Source organism: Lutra lutra, chromosome 13 (assembly GCF_902655055.1).
Source record: "Lutra lutra chromosome 13, mLutLut1.2, whole genome shotgun sequence".
Lineage (NCBI taxonomy): Eukaryota > Metazoa > Chordata > Mammalia > Carnivora > Mustelidae > Lutra > Lutra lutra.
In genome coordinates, this window is record NC_062290.1 from 47459555 (window position 1) to 47479422 (window position 19868).

Consider the following 19868-nt stretch of genomic DNA (forward strand, 5'->3'; position numbering starts at 1 on the left):
AAATGGATGGTACTTTGATAGGAATTGCATTAAATGTGTAGATTGCTTTAGGTAGCATAGATATTTTCACAATATTTATTCTTCCAATCCAGGGGCATGGAACATTTTTCCATTTCTTTGTGTCTTCCTCAATTTCTTTCTTGAGTACTTTATAGTTTTCTGAGTATAGATTCTTAGTCTCTTTGGTTAGGTTTATTCCTAGGTATCTTATACTTTTGGGTGCAATTCTAAATGGGATAGACTCCTTAATTCCTCTTTCTTCTGTCTTGTTGTTGGTGTAGAGAAATGCAACTGATTTCTGTGTATTGATTTTATATTCTGACACTTTACTGAATTCCTGTACAAGTTCTTGCAGTTTTGGAGTGGAGTCTTTTGGGTTTTCCACATATAGTATCATATCATCTGCGAAGAGTGATAGTTTGACTTCTTCTTTGCCGATTTGGATGCCTTTAATTTCCTTTTGTTGTCTGATTGCTGAGGCTAGGACTTCTAGTACTATGTTGAATAGCAGTGGTGATAACGGACATCCCTGCCGTGTTCCTGACCTTAGCGGAAAAGCTTTCAGTTTTTCTCCATTGAGAATGATATTTGCGGTGGGTTTTTCATAGATGGCTTTGATAATATTGAGGTATGTGCCGTCTATCCCTACACTTTGAAGAGTTTTGATCAGGAAGGGATGTTGTACTTTGTCAAATGCTTTTTCAGCATCTATGGAGAGTATCATATGGTTCTTGTTCTTTCTTTTATTAATGTGCTGTATCACATTGATTGATTTGAGGATGTTGAACCAACCTTGCAGCCCTGGAATAAATCCCCCTTGGTCGTGGTGAATAATCCTTTTAATGTCCTGTTGAGTCCTATTGGCTAGTATTTTGGTGAGAATTTTTGCATCTGTGTTCATCAAGGATATTGGTCTGTAGTTTTCTTTTTTGATGGGATCCTTGTCTGGTTTTGGGATCAAGGTGATGCTGGCCTCATAAAATGAGTTTGGAAGTTTTCCTTCTGTTTCTATTTTTTGGAACAGTTTCAGGAGAATAGGAATTAGTTCTTCTTTAAATGTTTGGTAGAATTCCCCCGGGAAGCCGTCTGGCCCTGGGCTTTTGTTTGTTTGGAGATTTTTGATGACTGTTTCAATCTCCTTACTGGTTATGGGTCTGTTCAGGCTTTCCATTTCTTCCTGGTTCAGTTGTGGTAGTTTATATGTCTCTAGGAATGCATCCATTTCTTCCAGATTGTCAAATTTGTTGGCGTAGAGTTGCTCATAGTATGTTCTTATAATTGTCTGTATTTCTTTGGTGTTCGTTGTGATCTCTCCTCTTTCATTCATGATTTTATTTATTTGGGTCCTTTCTCTTTTCTTTTTGATAAGTCTGGCCAGGGGTTTATGAATCTTATTAATTCTTTCAAAGAACCAGCTCCTAGTTTCGTTGATTTGTTCTATTGTTTTTTTGGTTTCTATTTCATTGATTTCTACTCTGATCTTTATGATTTCTCTTCTCCTGCTGGGTTTAGGGTTTCTTTCTTGTTCTTTCTCCAGCTCCTTTAGGTGTAGGGTTAGGTTGTGTACCTGAGACCTTTCTTGTTTCTTGAGAAAGGCTTGTACCGCTATATATTTTCCTCTCAGGACTGCCTTTGTTGTGTCCCACAGATTCTGAACCGTTGTGTTTTCATTATCATTTGTCTCCATGAATTTTTTCAATTCTTCTTTAATTTCCTGGTTGACCCATTCATTCTTTAGAAGGATGCTGTTTAGTCTCCATGTATTTGGGTTCTTTCCAAATTTCCTCTTGTGATTGAGTTCTAGCTTCAGAGCATTGTGGTCTGAAAATATGCAGGGAATGATCCCAATCTTTTGATACCGGTTGAGACTTGATTTAGGACCAAGAATGAGATCTATTCTGGAGAATGTTCCATGTGCACTAGAGAAGAATGTGTATTCTGTTGCTTTGGGATGAAATGTTCTGAATATATCTGTGATGTCCATCTGGTCCAGTGTGTCATTTAAGGCCTTTATTTCCTTGTTGATCTTTTGCTTGGATAATCTGTCCATTTCAGTGAGGGGAGTGTTAAATTCCCCTACTATTATTGTATTCTTGTCGATGTGTTTCTTTGATTTTGTTATTAATTGGTTTATATAGTTGGCTGCTCCCATGTTAGGGGCATAGATATTTAAAATTGTTAGATCTTCTTGTTGGACAGTTCCTTTGAGTATGATATAGTGTCCTTCCTCATCTCTTATTATAGTCTTTGGCTTAAAATCTAATTGGTCTGATATAAGGATTGCCACTCCTGCTTTCTTCTGATGTCCATTAGCATGGTAAATTCTTTTCCACCCCCTCACTTTAAACCTGGAGGTGTCTTCGGGTGTAAGATGAGTTTCTTGTAGGCAACATATAGATGGGTTTTGTTTTTTTATCCATTCTGATACCCTGTGTCTTTTGATTGGGGCACTTAGCCCATTCACATTCAGGGTAACTATTGAGAGATATGAATTTAGTGCCATTGTATTGCCTGTAAGGTGACTGTTATTGTATATTGTCTCTGTTTCTTTCTGATCTCCTACTTTTAGGGTCTCTCTTTGCTTAGAGGACCCCTTTCAATATTTCCTGTAGAGCTGGTTTGGTATTTGCAAATTCTTTCAGTTTTTGTTTGTCCTGGAAGCTTTTAATCTCTCCTTCTATTTTCAATGATAGCCTAGCTGGATATAGTATTCTTGGCTGCATGTTTTTCTCATTTAGTACTCTGAATATATCATGCCAGCTCTTTCTGGCCTGCCAGGTCTCTGTGGATAAGTCTGCTGCCAATCTAATATTTTTACCATTATACGTTACAGACTTCTTTTCCCGGGCTGCTTTCAGGATCTTTTCTTTGTCACTAAGACTTGTCAATTTTACTATTAGGTGACGGGGTGTGGACCTATTCTTATTGATTTTGAGGGGGGTTCTCTGAACCTCCTGGATTTTGATGCTTGTTCCCTTTGCCATATTGGGGAAATTCTCTCCAATAATTCTCTCCAACATACCTTCTGCTCCCCTCTCTGTTTCCTCTTCTTCTGGAATCCCAATTATTCTAATGTTGTTTCATCTTATGGTGTCACTTATCTCTCGAATTCTCCCCTCGTGGTCCAGTAGCTGTTTGTCCCTCTTTTGCTCAGCTTCTTTATTCTCTGTCATTTGGTCTTCTATATCACTAATTCTTTCTTCTGCCTCATTTATCCTAGTAGTGAGAGCCTCCATTTTTGATTGCACCTCATTAATAGCTTTTTTTTATTTCAACTTGGTTAGATTTTTGTTCTTGTATTTCTCCAGAAAGGGCTTTTATATCTCCCGAGAGGGTTGCTTTAATATCTTCCATGCCTTTTTCAAGCCCAGCTAGAACCTTGAGAATCATCATTCTGAACTCTATATCTGACATATTACCAATGTCTGTATTGATTAGGTCCCTAGCCTTTGGTACTGTTTCTTGTTCTTTTTTTGTTGTGAATTTTTCCGCCTTGTCATTTTGTCCAGATAAGAGTATATGAAGGAGCAAGTAAAATACTAAAAGGGTGGCAACAACCCCAGGAAAATATGCTTTAGCCAAATCAGAAGAGATCCCAAATCATGAGGGGGGAGAAAGGGGATAAAAGGGGGCTCAGAAAGAACAAAAAAAAGAGAAACTATTAAAAAAAGAAAGCCGATAAAAAATATAAAAAAGAAAAATATATATATATATTAGATAAACTATTTAAAAAAACGTTATAAAAGAAAACGGTAAAAGTTAAAAAAATTTAGCAGAAGAAGAGAAAAAAAATTGAAAAAGAAAAAAAAAATTAACTGCAAGGCTAAAGAATCATGGGGAGAAAGCCATGAGTTCCGTGCTTTGCTTTCTTCTCCTCTGGAATTCCGCCGCTCTCCTTGGTATTGAAACTGCACTCCTTGGTAGGTGAACTTGGTCCTGGCTGGGTTTCTCGTTGATCTTCTGGGGGAGGGGCCTGTTGTAGTGATTCTCAAGCGTCTTTGCCCCAGGCGGAGTTGCACCGCCCTTACCCAGGGCCGGGCTGAGTAATCCGCTCGGGTTTGCTGGGTTTGCTTTCAGGAGCTTTTGTTCCCTGAGCGCTTTCCGTAGAGTTCTTTCAGATAGTGGTTGATTTTCTGTTTCTAGAATTGCTGTTCTTCATCTCTTCAGTCTCCCGTTGGATTTGTAGGTGTTTGCAATCTTTAGATAAGCTATTTAGCTGATCTCCCGCTACCTGAAGTAGGTCAGCCTGCTACTTCTCCGCCATCTTGACTCCCATCTGGATGTCTTCTTTGCAGAAATATCTGTTCATGTCTTCTGCCCATTTCTTGATTGGATTATTTGTTCTTTGGGTTTTGATTTTGATAAGTTCTTTACAGATTTTGGATACTAGCCCTTTATCTGAAACGTCGTTTGCAAATATCTTCTCCCATTCTGTCAGTTGTCCTTTTGTTTGTTTGTTTGTTTTTTAAAGATTTCATTTATTTATTTGACAGACAGAGATCACAAGTAGGCAGAGAGGCAGGCAGAGAGAGAGAGAGGAGGAAGCAGGCTCTCCACTGAGCAGAGCTCGCAATGCGGGGCTCGTTCCCAGGACCCTGAGATCGTGACCCAAGCCAGAGGCAGAGGCTTTAACCCACTGAGCCACCCAGGTGCCCCGTCTTTTGGTTTTGTTAACTGTTTCCTTGGCTGTGCAGAAGATTTTGACCTTGTTGAAGTCCCAACACTTCATTTTTGTCCTTGCTTCCCTTACCTTTGGTGATGTTCCTAGGAAGTAGTTGCTGTGGCTAAGGTCAAAGAGGTTGCTGCCTGTGTTGTCCTCAAGGATATTGATGGATTCCTTTCTCACACCGAGGTCCTTCATCCAGTTTGAGTCTATTTTTGTGTGTGGTGTAAGGAAATGGTCCGGTTTCATTTCTCTGCATGTGGCTGTCCAATTTTCCCAACACCATTTGTTCAAGAGGCTGTCTTTTTTCCATTGGACATTCTTTGCTGCTTTGTCGAAGATTAGTTGACAATAAAGTTGAGGATCTGTTTCTGGGCTCTCTATTCTGTTCCACTGATCTATGTGTCTGTTTTGGGGCCAGTAGCATACTGTCTTGATGATTATAGCATTATAATAGAGCTTGAAATCTGGAATTGTGTTGCCACCAACTTTGGTTTTCTTTTTCAACATTCTTCTGGCTGTTGGGGGTCTTTTCTGGTTCCAAACAAATTTTAGGATTATTTGTCCCATTTCTGTGAAAAAAGTTGATGGTATTTTAATAGCGATTACAATAAATGTGTAGATTGCTCTAGGTAGCATAGACATTTTCACAATATTTGTTCTTCAAATGCATGAGCATGGAACATTTTTGCATTTCTTTGTGGCTTCCTCAACTTCTTTCATGAATATTCTGTAGTTTTCTGAGTACAGATTTTCTGCCTCTTTAGTTAGATTTATTCCCAGTATCTTAGGGTTTTGGTTGTGATTATAAGTGGGATTGATTCCTTAATTTCTCTTTTTCTCCTTTTTTTGTTGGTGTATAGCAATGCAACTGATTTCTGTGCATTGATTTTATACCTGCCACTTTACTGAATTCCTGAATGAGTTCTAGCAGTTTTGGAGTGGAGTCTTGGAGTTTTCCACATAAGGTATCATATCATTGGCAAAGAGTGAGAGTTTGACTTCTTTGTCATTTTGGATGCCTTTTATTTCTTTTTGTTGTCTGATTGCTGAGGCTAGGACTTCCAGTACTGTTCTGAATAGCAGGGGGTGATCATGGATATCCCTGCTGTGTTCCTGAGCTTAGGGGAATGGTTCTCAGTTTTTCCCAATTGAGTAGGTTATTCACTGTGAGTTTTTCATAAATGGCTTTGATGATATTGAAGTATGTACCCTCTCTCCCTATAGTGTGAAGAGTTTTGATCAAGAAATTATGCTATACTTTGTCAAATGCCTTTTCAGCATATATTGGGAGTGTCTTACAGGTCTTGTTCTTTCTTTTATTAATGTATTGTATCCCATTGACTTATTTGCGGATGTTGAACCAACCTTGCAGTCCAGGAATAAATCCCAGGAATCCCATTCGTGCTGAATAATCCTTTTAATGTACTGTTGGATCCTACTGGCTAGTATTTTGGTGAGAATTTTTGCATCCATTCTCATCAGGGATATGATCTCTAATTTTCCTTTTTTGTGGGGTCTTTGTCTGGTTTTGGCATCAAGGTAATGCTGGCCTCATAAAATGAGTTTGGAAGTTTTCCTCCCACTTCTGTATTTTGGAGCCGTTCCAGGAGAATAGGAATTAATTCTTCTTTAACTGTTTGGTAGAATTCCCCTGGGAAGCTGTTTGTTTGGAGATTTTTGATGACTGCTTCAATCTCCTTACTGGTTATGGGTCTCTTCTGGTTTTCTTTTTCTTCCTGGTTCAGTTGTGGTAGTTTATATGTCTCTAGGAATGCATCCATTTCTTCCAGATTGTCAGATTTGCTGGTGTATAGTTGCTCATAAAATGTTTTTATAATTGTTTGTATTTCTTTGATGTTGGTTGTGATCTCTCCTTCTTAATTCATGATTTTATTTATTTGGGTCCTTTCTCTTCTCTTTTTTATACGTCTGGCCAGGGGCTTATCAATCTTATTCATTCTTTTAAAGAACCAGCTCCTAGTTTTGTTGATTTGTTCTATTGTTTTTTGTGGGTTTTTTTGTTGTTGTTGTTTCTATTTCATTGATTTATGCTCTGATCTTTACTATTTCTCTTCTCCTGCTGGGTTTAGGCTTTCCTTGTTGTTCTTTCTCCAGGTCCTTTAGGTGTAGGGTTAGGTTGCGTATTTGAGGCCTTTCTTGTTTCTTGAGAAAGGCTTGTATCATTATATATTTTCTGCTGGACTGGCTTTGCTGTGTCCCACAGATTTTGAACCGTTATGTTTTCATTATCATTTACTTCCATGAATTTTTTCAATTCTTCTTTAATTTCCTGGTTGACCCATTCATTCTTTAGAAGGATGCTCTTTAGTCTCCAGGTATTTGGGTTCTTTCCAAATTTCGTCTTGTGATGGAGTTCTAGCTTCAGAGCATTGTGGTGTGAAAGTATGCAGGGAAAGATCCCAATCTTTTGATACTGGTTGAGACCTGATTTATGACCCAGGATGCGATCTATTCTGGAGAATGTTCCAGGTGCACTGGAGAAGAATGTGTATTCTGTTGCTTTGGGATGGAATGTTCTGAATCTATCTGTTATGTCCCTCTGTCCAGTGTGTCGCTCAAGACCTTTATTTCCTTGTTGATCATTTGCTTGGACGATCTGTCCATTTCAGTTAGGGGGATGTTATGTCCCCTACTATTACTGTATTCTTGTCACTATGTTTCTTCGATTTTGTTATTAATTGGTTTATATAGTTGGCTGCTCCCATCTTAGGGGCATAGATATTTAAAATTGTTAAATCTCCTTGTTGGACAGACCCTTTGAGTGTGATATAGTGTCCTTCCTCATCTTTTTATAGTCTTTGGCTTGAAATCTAATTGATCTGGTATAAGGATTTCCACCCCAGTTTTCTTTTGATGTCCATTAGCGTAGTAAATTGTTTTCCACCCCCTCACTTTAAATCTGGAGGTGTCTTTGGGTCTCAAATGAGTTTCTTATAGGCAGCATATTGATGGGTTTTGTTGTTTTATCCATTCTGATACTCTGTGTCTTTTGCTTCGGGCATTTAGCCCATGTATATTCAGGGTAACTATTGAGAGATATGAATTTAGTGCCACTGTTTTGCCTGTAAGGTGACTCTTACCGTATATTGTCTCTGTTCCTTTCTGGTCTACTACTTGTCGGCTCTGTCTTTGCTTAGAGGACCCATCTCAATATTTCCTGTAGAGCTGGTTTGGTGTTTAGAAATTGTTTTCGTTTTTGTTTGTCCTGGAAGCTTTTTATCTCTCCTTCTATTTTCAATGATAGCCTCGCTGGATATAGTATTCTTGGCTGCATGTTATTCTCATTGAGTGCTCTGAATGTATCATACCAGGTCTTTCTGGTCTGCCAGGTCTCTGTGGATAAGTCTGTTGCTAATCTAATATTTTTACAATTGTATATTACAGAATTCCTGTCCCTTGCTGCTTTTAGGATTTTCTGTTTGTCACTAAGACTTGTAAATTTTATTATTAGGTGATGTGGTGTGGACCTATTCTTATTGATTTTGAGGGAAGTTCCCTATGCCTACTGGATTTTGGTGCTTGTTCCCTTTGCCATATTAGGAAATTCTCCACAATAATTCTCTCCAATATACCTTTTGCTCCCCTCTCTCTCTCTTTCTTCTTCTTCTGGAGTCCCAATTATTCTAATGTTGTTTTGTCTTATGGTATCACTTATTTCTCGAATTCTCCCCTCATGGTCCAGTCATTGTTTGTCTCTATTTTGCTCAGCTTCTTTATTCTGTGTCATCTGGTCTTCTCCATCACTAATTCTCTCTTCTGCCTCATTTATCCTACCAGTAAGAACCTCTACTTTTGATTGCACCTCATTAATAGCTTTTTTTATTTCAACTTGGTTAGATTTTAGTTCTTTTATTTCTCCAGAAAGGGCTTTTATTTTTCCAGACAGGGTTTCTCTAATATCTTCTATGCCTTTTTTGAAGCCAGCTGGCACCTTGACGTTCGTCATTCTGAACTCTAGATCTGACATATTACCAATGTCCGCATTGATTAGGTCCCTAGCCTTCGGTATGCCTCCTGTTTTTTGTTTTTTGTTTTATGTGGTGCATTTTTCCACCTTGTCCTGTTATCCAGAAGGGAATATATGAAGGAGCGAATAAAATTCAAAAGGGGTGGCAAGGACCCCAGGAAAAAGTGCTCTAACGAAATCAGAAGAGACCCCAAACCAAGGGGGGAAGAAATCGGGTAAAAAGAGTTCAGAGGAAAAAAATTAAATAAAGAAAAAAATATAAAAAGGAAAATATATATATTAGATTGGCAACTAGAACAGAATCACCCAGTTAATTTTGGGAATATTTTGGTCTCTCAAAAAAAACTATCTCCCAAAATTTTAAAGAATGAAAAAAATACAAACACACAAACACAATAAGGGTAAACACGATGAAGGGATGGAATATGACTCTAAAGATGAAAATTTTTTAAAAAAATTTCTAAAAAAGGAGTTGATAAGATAAAGTGGAGAGAATTTGTTCAGGCTGGAGACTAGAACAAAGACCTGTGCTAGATTTAGGGTATATTTTGACCTATTAGAAGAAGTTGTATCCCAAAATTTTTTCAAAGAAATATCCCTATGTGTATAGAAAAAATAAAGATAGATACAAAGAAGGATAACATATGAGTATAATAATGAAGGTTCAAAAAAGACTTTTTAAATGAAAGGTATTATTAAGATAAACTAGTTTAAAAAGTTAAAAGAGGAAAGAGTAAAGGTTAAAAAAATTTACCTTAAGAATAAAATAAAATTAAAAAAATTAATTAACTTTACAAGACTAAAGAATCATGGGGAGAAAGCCATGAATTCCATGCTTTGCTTGCTCCTCCTCTGGAATTCCGCTGTTCTCCTTGGTAAGTGAACTTGGTCTTGGCTGAATTTCTTGCTGATCTTCTGGGGGAGGGGCCTGTTGTAGTGATTCTCAAGTGTCCTTGCCTGAGGCAGAATTGCACCGCCCTTACCAGGGGCCGGGCTAAGTCATTCGCTTGGGTTCCCCTTTGGAACTTTTGTTCCCTGAACGCTTTCCATAGAGTTCTGGAGGATGGCATGAAAATGGTGGCCTCCCAATCTCTGGCCTGGAGGAGATGAGAGCTCAGGGCCCCACTCCTCAGTGCACCCTTGGAGAAAAGTGCTCAATTACTCCCATCTCCCTGGCCTCTGGCCACGCTCTGAGCTCCCCCAGAATGTGACCAAGCATCTCTGGCACACAGCCCCACCTGGAGTCTCCAAACCCTGCAGATCCCTGCGCTCTTCCAGGAGGGTCTCCCAGGATCTTGTGGGGTCCCTGCTCACAGAGCAGGGGCCTGCCTATGCCACGGATCACTGCTTAAGGTAACTCTGAGTTGAGAGCTCAATCCTCAGCTCATTTCCTGTAACCAGCTTCCCTGCTCTAATACCTGGGAGCTCTGTGACTCTCAAACATCCCTGAACCTTCTGTGACACCGCAGGACCTGAAACCACGCTATCCCCCTGTGGGCTTCACCCCGGCTTATCCTCTGGAGCGATGTCCCTCAGTGGAACAGACTTTTAAAAGTTCTGATTTTGTGCTCCATTGCTCTGCTGCTTGCTGATAGCCAAACCATCCCCCTGGAGACTATCTTACCGTCTCTTTGGATTCACTTCTCCGCAGGTCCTTTCATTCAGAAAGTGATCGATTTTCTGTTTCTAGAATTACTGCTCTTCTTCTCTTTGATCTTCTGTTAGAATGTAGGTGTTTGGAATGGTTTGATAAACTATCTAGCTGATCTCCTATTACCTCATGTCATCTCAGCCTGTTACTTCTCTGCCATCTTGACTCCTCCCCACTCTCATGAGTATTTAACAGGGACCCTGCCAACTTGTCTCAGGAACTTCAAGTCCGTCATGCAGTTGACTCCTCCCACACCCCCTGTTGCCACACACAGTCACAGACAACAAGCCTTTGGCGTCTATAGTGCGATCTAGAATCCTTGATCCCTCACTCTCTCCACCTGACTGATTTCATGCCATGGCCTCTCCTGGGTCTCAAATCCTCTGTCCATTTCTATTCCTCACATCTTTTAACAGCTGCTTCCAGACTAGCCATTATCTCACAACCCCTTTGTGTTCCACCTTGGATATTGGTTCATCTGAATAATTCTCCCTCTGGTTTCTGTTTCTCTCCAAACACCTTCATAAATAAACGGAATCCAAATGGGGTTTCTGAGAAGTCAGAGGTAATGGTTTCAAGGATCTCCGAAGGGTTAGACTGCAATCCGCTTTAGTGTTATCATCTTAAAGATGCTCATCATTATTCTAATCCAGGTGTAAAGCAGAATCATGTAGGATCCTTCACTTCCCCTTGTCTTAATCATGGATTTCTCAGGCAATCTTTTTTGGGACTGAGTGGACTTATCAGGTAGGTAGAGCTCTCAGGCAGGGAGAGGATCCTGTCTCCTTCCAGAATGAGCAGCTGAGTCCTGGTCACCAGTCTCTTGTGAGCTGGTTGGTGTGACTCCTCTCATCTCTCCTTAGAGTTGAGCACATGTGGATTGAAAGAAAGGAAAATGAGGTGGCTCATCTTGTAAACTGAGAGCCTCATGGGGATCCAAGAGTTGGTCTTCTGGGATCCTCGAGCTGAGCCAGCCATACTCTTAACTTGCAATAACTCAGTACAGCCTTCATTTCCCCCATCTGCTGGAGCTGCTCATCTCCAATGTTGCTGCATGAAATCTGTCTGTCATACACTCTGTCATTTTCTCAACAGACAGGCCACTCTTACACTTCCATGATGTTCAGACATAACAGTTGTCTCCCCCCCACACACACAGCTGCTGACATGTTTTGCTTTCGAAGAAAGCTGACATGAGAAACAGAAAAACTGATGTCTTAAAAATGAAGAGAAAATGGGCAGCCCCTTGGTCTTTCTCTTCCTTCCATCTGTGTGATCCTCACAATGAGGTAGAACATGATCAGAACCCGCAAGTCAGAGTATGTCCTGTAAAGCAAGTGGGAATATTAAGTAACTCAAATTCTCTTTGTTGTTGTTACTTAAGGAGAAAATGCAACACCATGAATAAGCAAAGGCAACAAGGAAGTTTGTCCCTGACACCATCGCCTGGGACTCACCCCCCTGCATTCTGAGCACCAGACAGATGGCCAGACGAAGCTGCCTACTGGAAACACACAGTCTGAATGAGCTGGTGAAAGTCATTAGTTGCTGTGCTGGAAGTTTCTCCTGAGAGACCCAGTCAGTGAATCCCTTATGCTCAGCTCAGAAATATTGGATGTACAAGTGTTGTCAAGTTTCAGAAAAAAATGAACCATGGGGGATCCTGGGTGGCTCAGTTGGTTGAAGATATGCCTCTAACTTACTTACTCTAACTTACTTACTCTTACTTACTCTAACTTCAGATCTTGATGTCAGAATGTGAGTTCAAGCCCCATGTTAGGGTCCACCCTGTGTCTGGAGCTTACTTAAAAAAAAATGAAAAACCAGAAAATTAAGCACTGTGGTGGTACAATAAATGTATTCTCTTATTCAAGGTGAAAGGATTATAATCGGTCTTTCCTCTACTTGGAGAACACAATCGAACACCCTCAGCATCTGAGGGAGGAGGAGGTGAGCACTGAGAGGGTCCCAGACACAAACACTCCAGGGGCAAAGGCAAGGGCAAGGATCCAGGGGCATTAAGTGCTTTGCTAACAAGGAAATCAGCCCCTGCAGAGTAGGGGAATCTAGAGTCCTCCGGACATGGTGAGCCTGTCCTCAGGGATGAGACCAAGAGAGCCCAAAAGCAGGACACTCAGTCACTGCAGAGGAAAGAGGTTAGTAGAGGTGATAACTACCTAGTCAGTGAGGTGCTGCTGAGAAAATCCAGTCATCTGGAATTAGAACCTTGACACCTCCTCTTCCCAGAAGGGAACCAAGATTCCTACTGGAGGCATTTGCCTTGGAGCGCTCTAACAAAACTGTTTTATTTATTGTCGTTCACTGGTTTTAGTGGATATTACATAAGGAACAATGGCACAGAATTCTTGGAGGATACAAACTGTCTGCAAGGTCAGTGTGACAAATCTCAGAATAACAGGAATCCCTTAGGATTGGAGGAGTTTCTCTCCATCATTTCCTGGGTCTCAGAGTCTTACCTGGACAGGTGATCTTTCTTACTCGTGAGCTGCCAGTGGTGTCTTGTGGCCATTGCTGATGTTTGAGGCCTGTTGTGATGCAGGCTTTGAAAATGAAAACACAAATACATTAAATTTTATGATTTAGCTCTACAAAACTCATTCAACACCTCAGTAGTTAACTAGTGTTAAACAGAAAAAACTTTTTGACAATACCTTCCAGAGTACGTAGCAGCAGGTGAAGATAAAGATGACGTTGTCGTGGTGCTTGGGTGCCTCAGTCAGTTGGACAGCTGCTTTCCACTCAGGTCATGATCCCTGGGTGCTGGGATGGAGCCTTGAATCAGGCTCCCTGCTCATTGGGAGCCTGCTTCTCCCTCATTGTCTGCCTGGTGTTCTGTCTCTTTGTACTCTCTCTGTATCTATCTCTCTGTCAAATAAATAAATAAAAATTATAAAAAAATGATTCTGTCATATGAGGTAACATTCAAATTCCATACACTGAAAACCCATGTTAAGTAAATAATTCCAGTTTTCACTTGCATTTAGTAATCTGGAATGATTGGAAATGTTCAGGTACACCGAAATCATTATGTCCTTTTAGAAATTGTTAATTTGCATATGTACTCAATATACTACACTGTATACATGTAAAGAAATTATAAGTCACTCATCAAGTTTACTTATATACATAAGCATCAATAGCTTTAAAATATAACTATTAGCTTAAAATTTTTAGTCATTCTGGACCCTGATTTGGATAAACGTTACACTCTTTTTTTTTTTTTATCTTAAAGCACAGACAAAAATACAATATATAATGACATATACTGTGTCTCCCTGCTATTAAGTTTTCTTGGAAGTTTCAATTTAAAAACATCCAAAAAGATTCTGGAGGCAAGGATAATACTTAAAGAAAACAATATGGTTGAAAAAATCCATGCTCCAAACCCAAGTAGAAAGTGTAGAAAGGAAAGCAAAAAGAGAAGTAGAAAGTAAGGGAAACGTTCAGAAATTGAAAAACTCTTTTGTCCCCTATTTAAGCCTCATGCACAAGAGAAGATGTTCAGAGAAGCTAGAGCCACAAGTCCCAGACGTGCCCACCTCAGCGAGGCCAACAGCATCTGTAGGTTCCCCCATGGCCCTGTCCTGCTCCTTCTTGGTGGTCCTGATGGTGCTCACCTGCCACTCCCTCGGCTCTCTGGGATGTGACCTGCCTCAGGACCACAGCCTGCGGCACTGGAGGGTCTTGATGCTCCTGCAACAAATGAAGAGACTGTCTGCTAGCTCCTGTGACAACTACACAAACGACTTTGGCTTCCCCCAGGAGGCGTTTGATGGCAAGCAGCTGCAGAAGGCTCAAGCCCTCTCTGTCATCCATGTGACGAACCAGAAGACCTTCCACCTCTTCTGCAAAGAGGCCTCACCTGCTCCTTGGAACACAACCCTCCTGGGGGAATTGTGCTCGGGACTTTCTGAGCAGCTGGGCCACCTAGAAGCCTGTCCCCTGCAGGAGGCGGGGGTGGGAGAGACGCCCCTCGTGAATGGGGACTCCATCTTGAGGAACTACTTCCAGAGAATCTCCCTCTATTTGCAAGAGAAGCAATACAGCCCTTGTGCCTGGGAGATGGTCCGAGCAAAGATCATGAAACCCTTGTATGCATCAACAGCCTTGCATAAGAGATTGTGAGCAGGAAGGGACACCCCTTTCAACGTGGAAATGGTTCTCTCTGAATTATAATATCACACTCCCATGTGTCTGTAGTGTCAAAGACTCTCATTTCTGCTGTCATCATGACATGAACTGAATCAATTTGTCACATGTATTCAGGAGTATTAGGCAACTTGAACTCAATGTTACAAACACCTGTCACTTTCAGATGACCATGCTGATCTGCCTTTTTAGGTATTTATTTATTTCAATATTTATAAGATTTGTTATTTTTTTATTGTATTATATTAGTTGTACCTACCCTTTGTGGTTAAGAGAATTGTATATGTTTTACGCATATTTAATTCTTTATTTTTTGTTAATTAAACGTTTTAGAAAACTTCTTGCCATTGTTTCTTATTGAAGCAGGAAAGAAGTCTGATTACACCCTGATGAAAGAACGGACTGTACCTCTCTCTCACTCGTTATTTCGTTTTCACATTAGAAGTAATCTCATTGATTTCCTGGAAGTCACTTTGCATGCTGTCTTCACGCGAAAGGCAGACTTCACAAGTCCAATGATGTTTCGGTATCTTGGATTTTGTAGAAAATATAACCTCAGAACAAAAATCATAGTGAAGTAATATCAGTTATGTTAAAGGGAAATGTGCGAAGAAGGGAAAATATGAATTCTGTAAGTAGAAAAGGAAGCAGACATGTCAGGAAATAAAAGGAAAAGCATCAGATACATTCTACATCACAATGGTAGACACACAAGTGTGAATATTCTTTATGTAATGGATTGTTCAGGGGCACCCGAGTGGCTCAGTTGGTTAAGTGTCTGCCTTTGGCTCAGGTCATGATGTCGGGGTCCTGGAACCAAGCCTTGTGTCGAGCTCCCTGTTCAGCTGGGAGTCTGCTTCTCCCTCTCACACTCCCCTTGTTTGTGCTCGCTGTCTCCATCTGAGACAGAAGAAACAGAATGACTACCTTGGAAGGAGTCTGAGTCAAAACCAGGTGACCCATCTCTTCTTATTCAAATAAAGACATAAGGAAAGGGAAATGATAAAAAGGAAGAAAGCAAGAAAGGGACCTGGAAATGATATTCTTGACCTACAACACTAAGTCACATAGCCATGAGTTCCATCTTTCTAAGGACTCCTCTTTCTGCTTCAGCCATACAATGTGTTGAGTTAAGTTACTCAGCATTGTGGATAAAATGTGTCTGTGACAGGACTGTCCCTAAGGGCTTCCGTCCTCAGGACAGAGCTAGCCTGAAGTTGTTCACATGTTCATGTATTGCAGGATCCTCTGGTTTCTGGATCAACACTGAAACATTTGGCTCTGTGTGTTTCCACTGGACAGTTACAACGTCCAGTCCTCCCTAGTCGGTGGAGTCCACAGGTTTGTGAGTTGTACCTTTGGAATCTCTGCTAGGCTGCCCCTGTGAAGAACAGAGGGAAATCTGCTGGCTTTGCCAGCAGAGGGAGGGGGAAAGCAATCACTCTAGAATAGTCTGAGGCTACCTCTCCACAGTGCTAGAGGCCAAGGGGATCTGTGACCAGGAGACTGAAGGAGGGAAGTCAGGAAGAGGGGACAGCAGACTACCCACTGGAGATGCAGGGGTGAGTCTGTACTCTCCAACAATGCACGTCCTGGAGACATTAAATCTCAATGTGTCTTGCATATTTGGAAATCGAGGCACGGTACTGAAAGTCCTTCCGTCTCACGTGAGAGTGGAATGAGAAGATGCCCTAAAGCTTCAGACAACCTTTGATATTTAAGGATGAGAAGGAGGAGGGGAGCCTGTCAAGGGCACAGAGATGGGGCAGCCAGTGCAGGTGGGTCGCAACCAGGGAAGAATGATCTCCAGGAAGTGTGCACAAGGGAAGATTCAGAAATTCCCAAGAGGAACCTCTGGCAGGAATTTATCCCATGGGCTACAGGACTGTGCCCTGCATCTGGATTCTGCTTCCACCTCGTTGTTTGATCATGAAAACCTCAGTTGAATGCTCGGTAGCTCAGTTTCCCCAGATGTAAAGTGGGGTGGAAATATTCCTAGAGCTGTTGTGATAATGAAGTGGCCCATTTCAAAGCATCTAGTATCTTCCACTGAGTGAGAGTTTAACAGATGGGGACTATTATCTTATGTTTTCCCTAAATATTGATCTTCTCTTAGCCTCTTCCCTATAACAGATTGCAAGCACTGATCTTCCAAAATATCATTGTGAAAAAATAAAATAAAATACCCATTGGGAACAGTGGCCTATCCACTGAATGTAATTAGTTACACAATAATGTATTATGTATACATATACACTGTATCTATGTTCACTCTGTACATTCTGGTACAGCACGTTTCCCCTTTCTCCATGCCCACTGAGATCCCATCCTTTCACTCTCCAATCATAGTGTTTCCCCCTCCCTCAGTGTAGAAACCTCCTGTGAGCTCCCCCTCCACCCTCCCTCCTCAGGAGCCTCTCCTGCCCATTCACACAGCTGCTTCCTTTTCCTTTGTGGTTTCTGTCTGGCCCTTTTACTTCCAATTACAAAGCCACAAAGAAAAACACAAGTTGTTTGAAATTTCCAGGTTTTTTCGAAACTCTCCTAGCAGAAGCCTTGTTGTTTTCTTTTTCTTTTTCCTTTTCTTTTTTTAGATTTTATTTATTTATTTGACAGAGAGAGAGAGATCACAAGTAGGCAGAGAGGCAGGCAGGGGGGTGGGGAGCAGGCTCCCCGATGAGCAGAGAACCCGACGCGGGGCCTGATCCCAGGACCCTAAGATCTTGACCTGAGCTGAAGGCAGAGGCTTAACCCACTGAGCCACCCAGGTGCCCCAGCCTTGTTTTCTTTTCTCCTGGTGACTATTGTTGACCTGAGGGAATGTCCCCACTGCAGTGATGTTACAGTGGCAGGAGCAGAGACTAGATGGGAGCTGGAGGCTGCTGTTCTGTGGCCCATCACAGTCTTTACAGGGGAGGCTGCCAGTGAGGGGGCAAGGTGGGCGAGACAGTGACCAGGTGTGCACATGGGCTCGTGTTGTATGTAGAAGTCTGTCCCCTGGTGGGAGATTCTCCTCCAGAGCAAGCAAACTAACACAAACAAACAGAAACAAAAACTTTCCTGGAATGAACAGACTCTGCTAGTGTTATAAGCCATGAACTTCAACAAAAATGCCATTTTTTAAAAAATAGCAGATAGGTTCCTAGTTACAGTGAGCAGAAGGTCCTGAGTTTTTCTCCATCCTTCCTGCTCTGGAGCTACAAGTTCTCTCCCCATTACAGCATCCCCCCACCTGAGGGAACACTTGTTCCAGTTGCTTCCAACAATGTAACAAGTAGTTGTTAGGGTTGGGAACAAGGCTTTATTTTAACATGCCATGGGCATTCTGTGGACATTGCTGGTATGTGAGCCTTGTTTTGATGTGGGCTTTGGAAATGAAATACAAATAGATTCTACATAATCAATTAATTCTTCAAAACTAATTCCTTGTATCAGGAATATTATCTGGTACTAAATAGAAAAAATATTTTGAGAATAACTTGATGAGTATCTAGCTGAAAGTGAAGTTAAAAATCATTTTCTCATTGAAGCCATACTAAAATACAGTAAACTAAAAACAAACATCCAATAATAATTGAATAAATAATTGGCTGTTAGCAATTTAGAATAATTCTCAGTATCTAGGGACACCGATATTATTATGTCCTGCTAGAAATACTTAATTTGCATTGTACTTTTATATTTCCATTTAAGTCAGAAAATGTAGACGTCAGTCATCATAATTAGATATCCAATAATGGATAAATAGCTTTAAAATATAGCTTTCAGTTGAAATATTTAGTCAATCTTAATCCTGAATTAAATAAACGGAGTAAAATGATCTCTGTCTTTTTTTAATCTATAAAGCAGAGCTATACATACATAACTGTATATAATGTAGATCTGTGTTACCACGTTTTGTTGGAAGGTTCAATTTCGTAAATATTCAAAAGACAGTATCAGGAGACAGCAATAGGAAAAAGAAACGGTTGAGAAACCCATGCTCTACAACCCAGGCCAAAGTGTAGAAAGGAAAGCAAAAAGAGAAGTAGAAAGTAAGGGAAACGTTCAGAAATTGAAAACTCCTATGTCCACTACTTAAGCCACATGCACAAGAGAAGATGTTCAGAGAACCTAGAGCCACCGGTCCCAGACGTGCCCACCCCACCCCATCTGTAGGATCCCCAATGGCCCTGCCATGCTCCTTCTTGGTGGCCCTGGTGGTGCTCAGCTGCCACTCCCTTGGCTCTCTGGGATGTGACCTGCCTCAGGAACATGGCCTGCTGCACTGGAGGGCCTTGATTCTCCTGCAACAAATGAAGAGACTGTCTGCTAGCTCCTGTGACAACTACACAAACGACTTTGGCTTCCCCCAGGAGGTGTTTGACAGCAAGCAGCTGCAGAAGGCTCAAGCCCTCTCTGTCATCCATGTGACGAACCAGAAGACCTTCCACCTCTTCTGCAAAGAGGCCTCACCTGCTCCTTGGAACACGACCCTCCTGGAGGAATTGTGCTCGGGACTTTCTGAGCAGCTGGGCCACCTGGAAGCCTGTCCCCTGCAGGAGGCGGGAGTAGGAGAGATGCCCCTCGTGAATGGGGACTCCATCCTGAGGAACTACTTCCAGAGAATCTCCCTCTATCTACAAGAGAAGCAATACAGCCCTTGTGCCTGGGAGATGGTCCGAGCAGAGATCATGAAACCCTTGTATGCATCAACAGCCTTGCAAGAAAGATTAAGGAGAAAGAAGTGAGACACCTTTCAACATGGCAATGATTCCCTCTGACTGATAACATCACACATTCCGGAGTTCTTCCATGTCGGAGACCCTCATTTCTGCTGTCATGAAGACATGAACACATGTCTTCAATTTGTGAAGTATTTTCAGAACATGTCAATTCTACAAGCAGTAGTTGCTTACAGATGACCTTCCTTGTGTCTATTTATCTATCCAAATATTTATTTATGTAAATATTTGTAAGATTCAGGTTTTTCATATAATATTATGTGTACCTTTACATAGCAGAATATAATAAAATATATTTATAATATGTAATCAGTATATCATTTTCTTCTTTATGGAACTTTAAGGACAAAAGGGTTTTCAAAGAGGAACACCAGGTCTGATTGTGTAACTTCATTGGAAATTGGACAACAGAATGCATTTACCATCATACTGCATTAACATTGGAAATGACAAATGACTTTCTCTAAGACAACTTGCATGTTGACCTTAGGCTATAGGACATAATAAATACAGATCCTGATGTCTACATCTTTGGTTGTAGGGATATATAAATGTGGTTGCTGTAGGGATAGGAATCTAAAAACAATCCTCCTACCTAGTGTTCTAAAGAAGGAAAGGAAGTGACTTCTCTCATCTTTGGCTAAAATGAAGAGGTTTAAGCACACAGGA

The 19868-nt window shown here is 41.0% G+C and overlaps 2 protein-coding genes across 2 annotated transcripts in view; both read left to right on the forward strand.

The window, feature by feature from the left end:
• LOC125083069 (interferon alpha-1/2-like) overlaps positions 1–14451 on the forward strand; it is a 234628-nt gene extending 220177 nt beyond the window's left edge. The window contains exon 2 of the mRNA XM_047698978.1: positions 13806–14451. Coding sequence (XP_047554934.1) covers positions 13810–14451 — 642 coding nt within the window. The 5' untranslated portion in view covers positions 13806–13809. The remainder of the gene's footprint in view (positions 1–13805) is intronic.
• Positions 14452–18641: 4190 nt separating this feature from the next.
• Positions 18642–19205, forward strand: LOC125083074 (interferon alpha-1/2-like). The gene has a single exon (XM_047698981.1). The coding sequence runs from the start codon at positions 18642–18644 to the stop codon at positions 19203–19205; it is 564 nt and encodes a 187-aa protein (XP_047554937.1).
• The last annotated feature ends 663 nt before the right edge of the window (positions 19206–19868 follow it).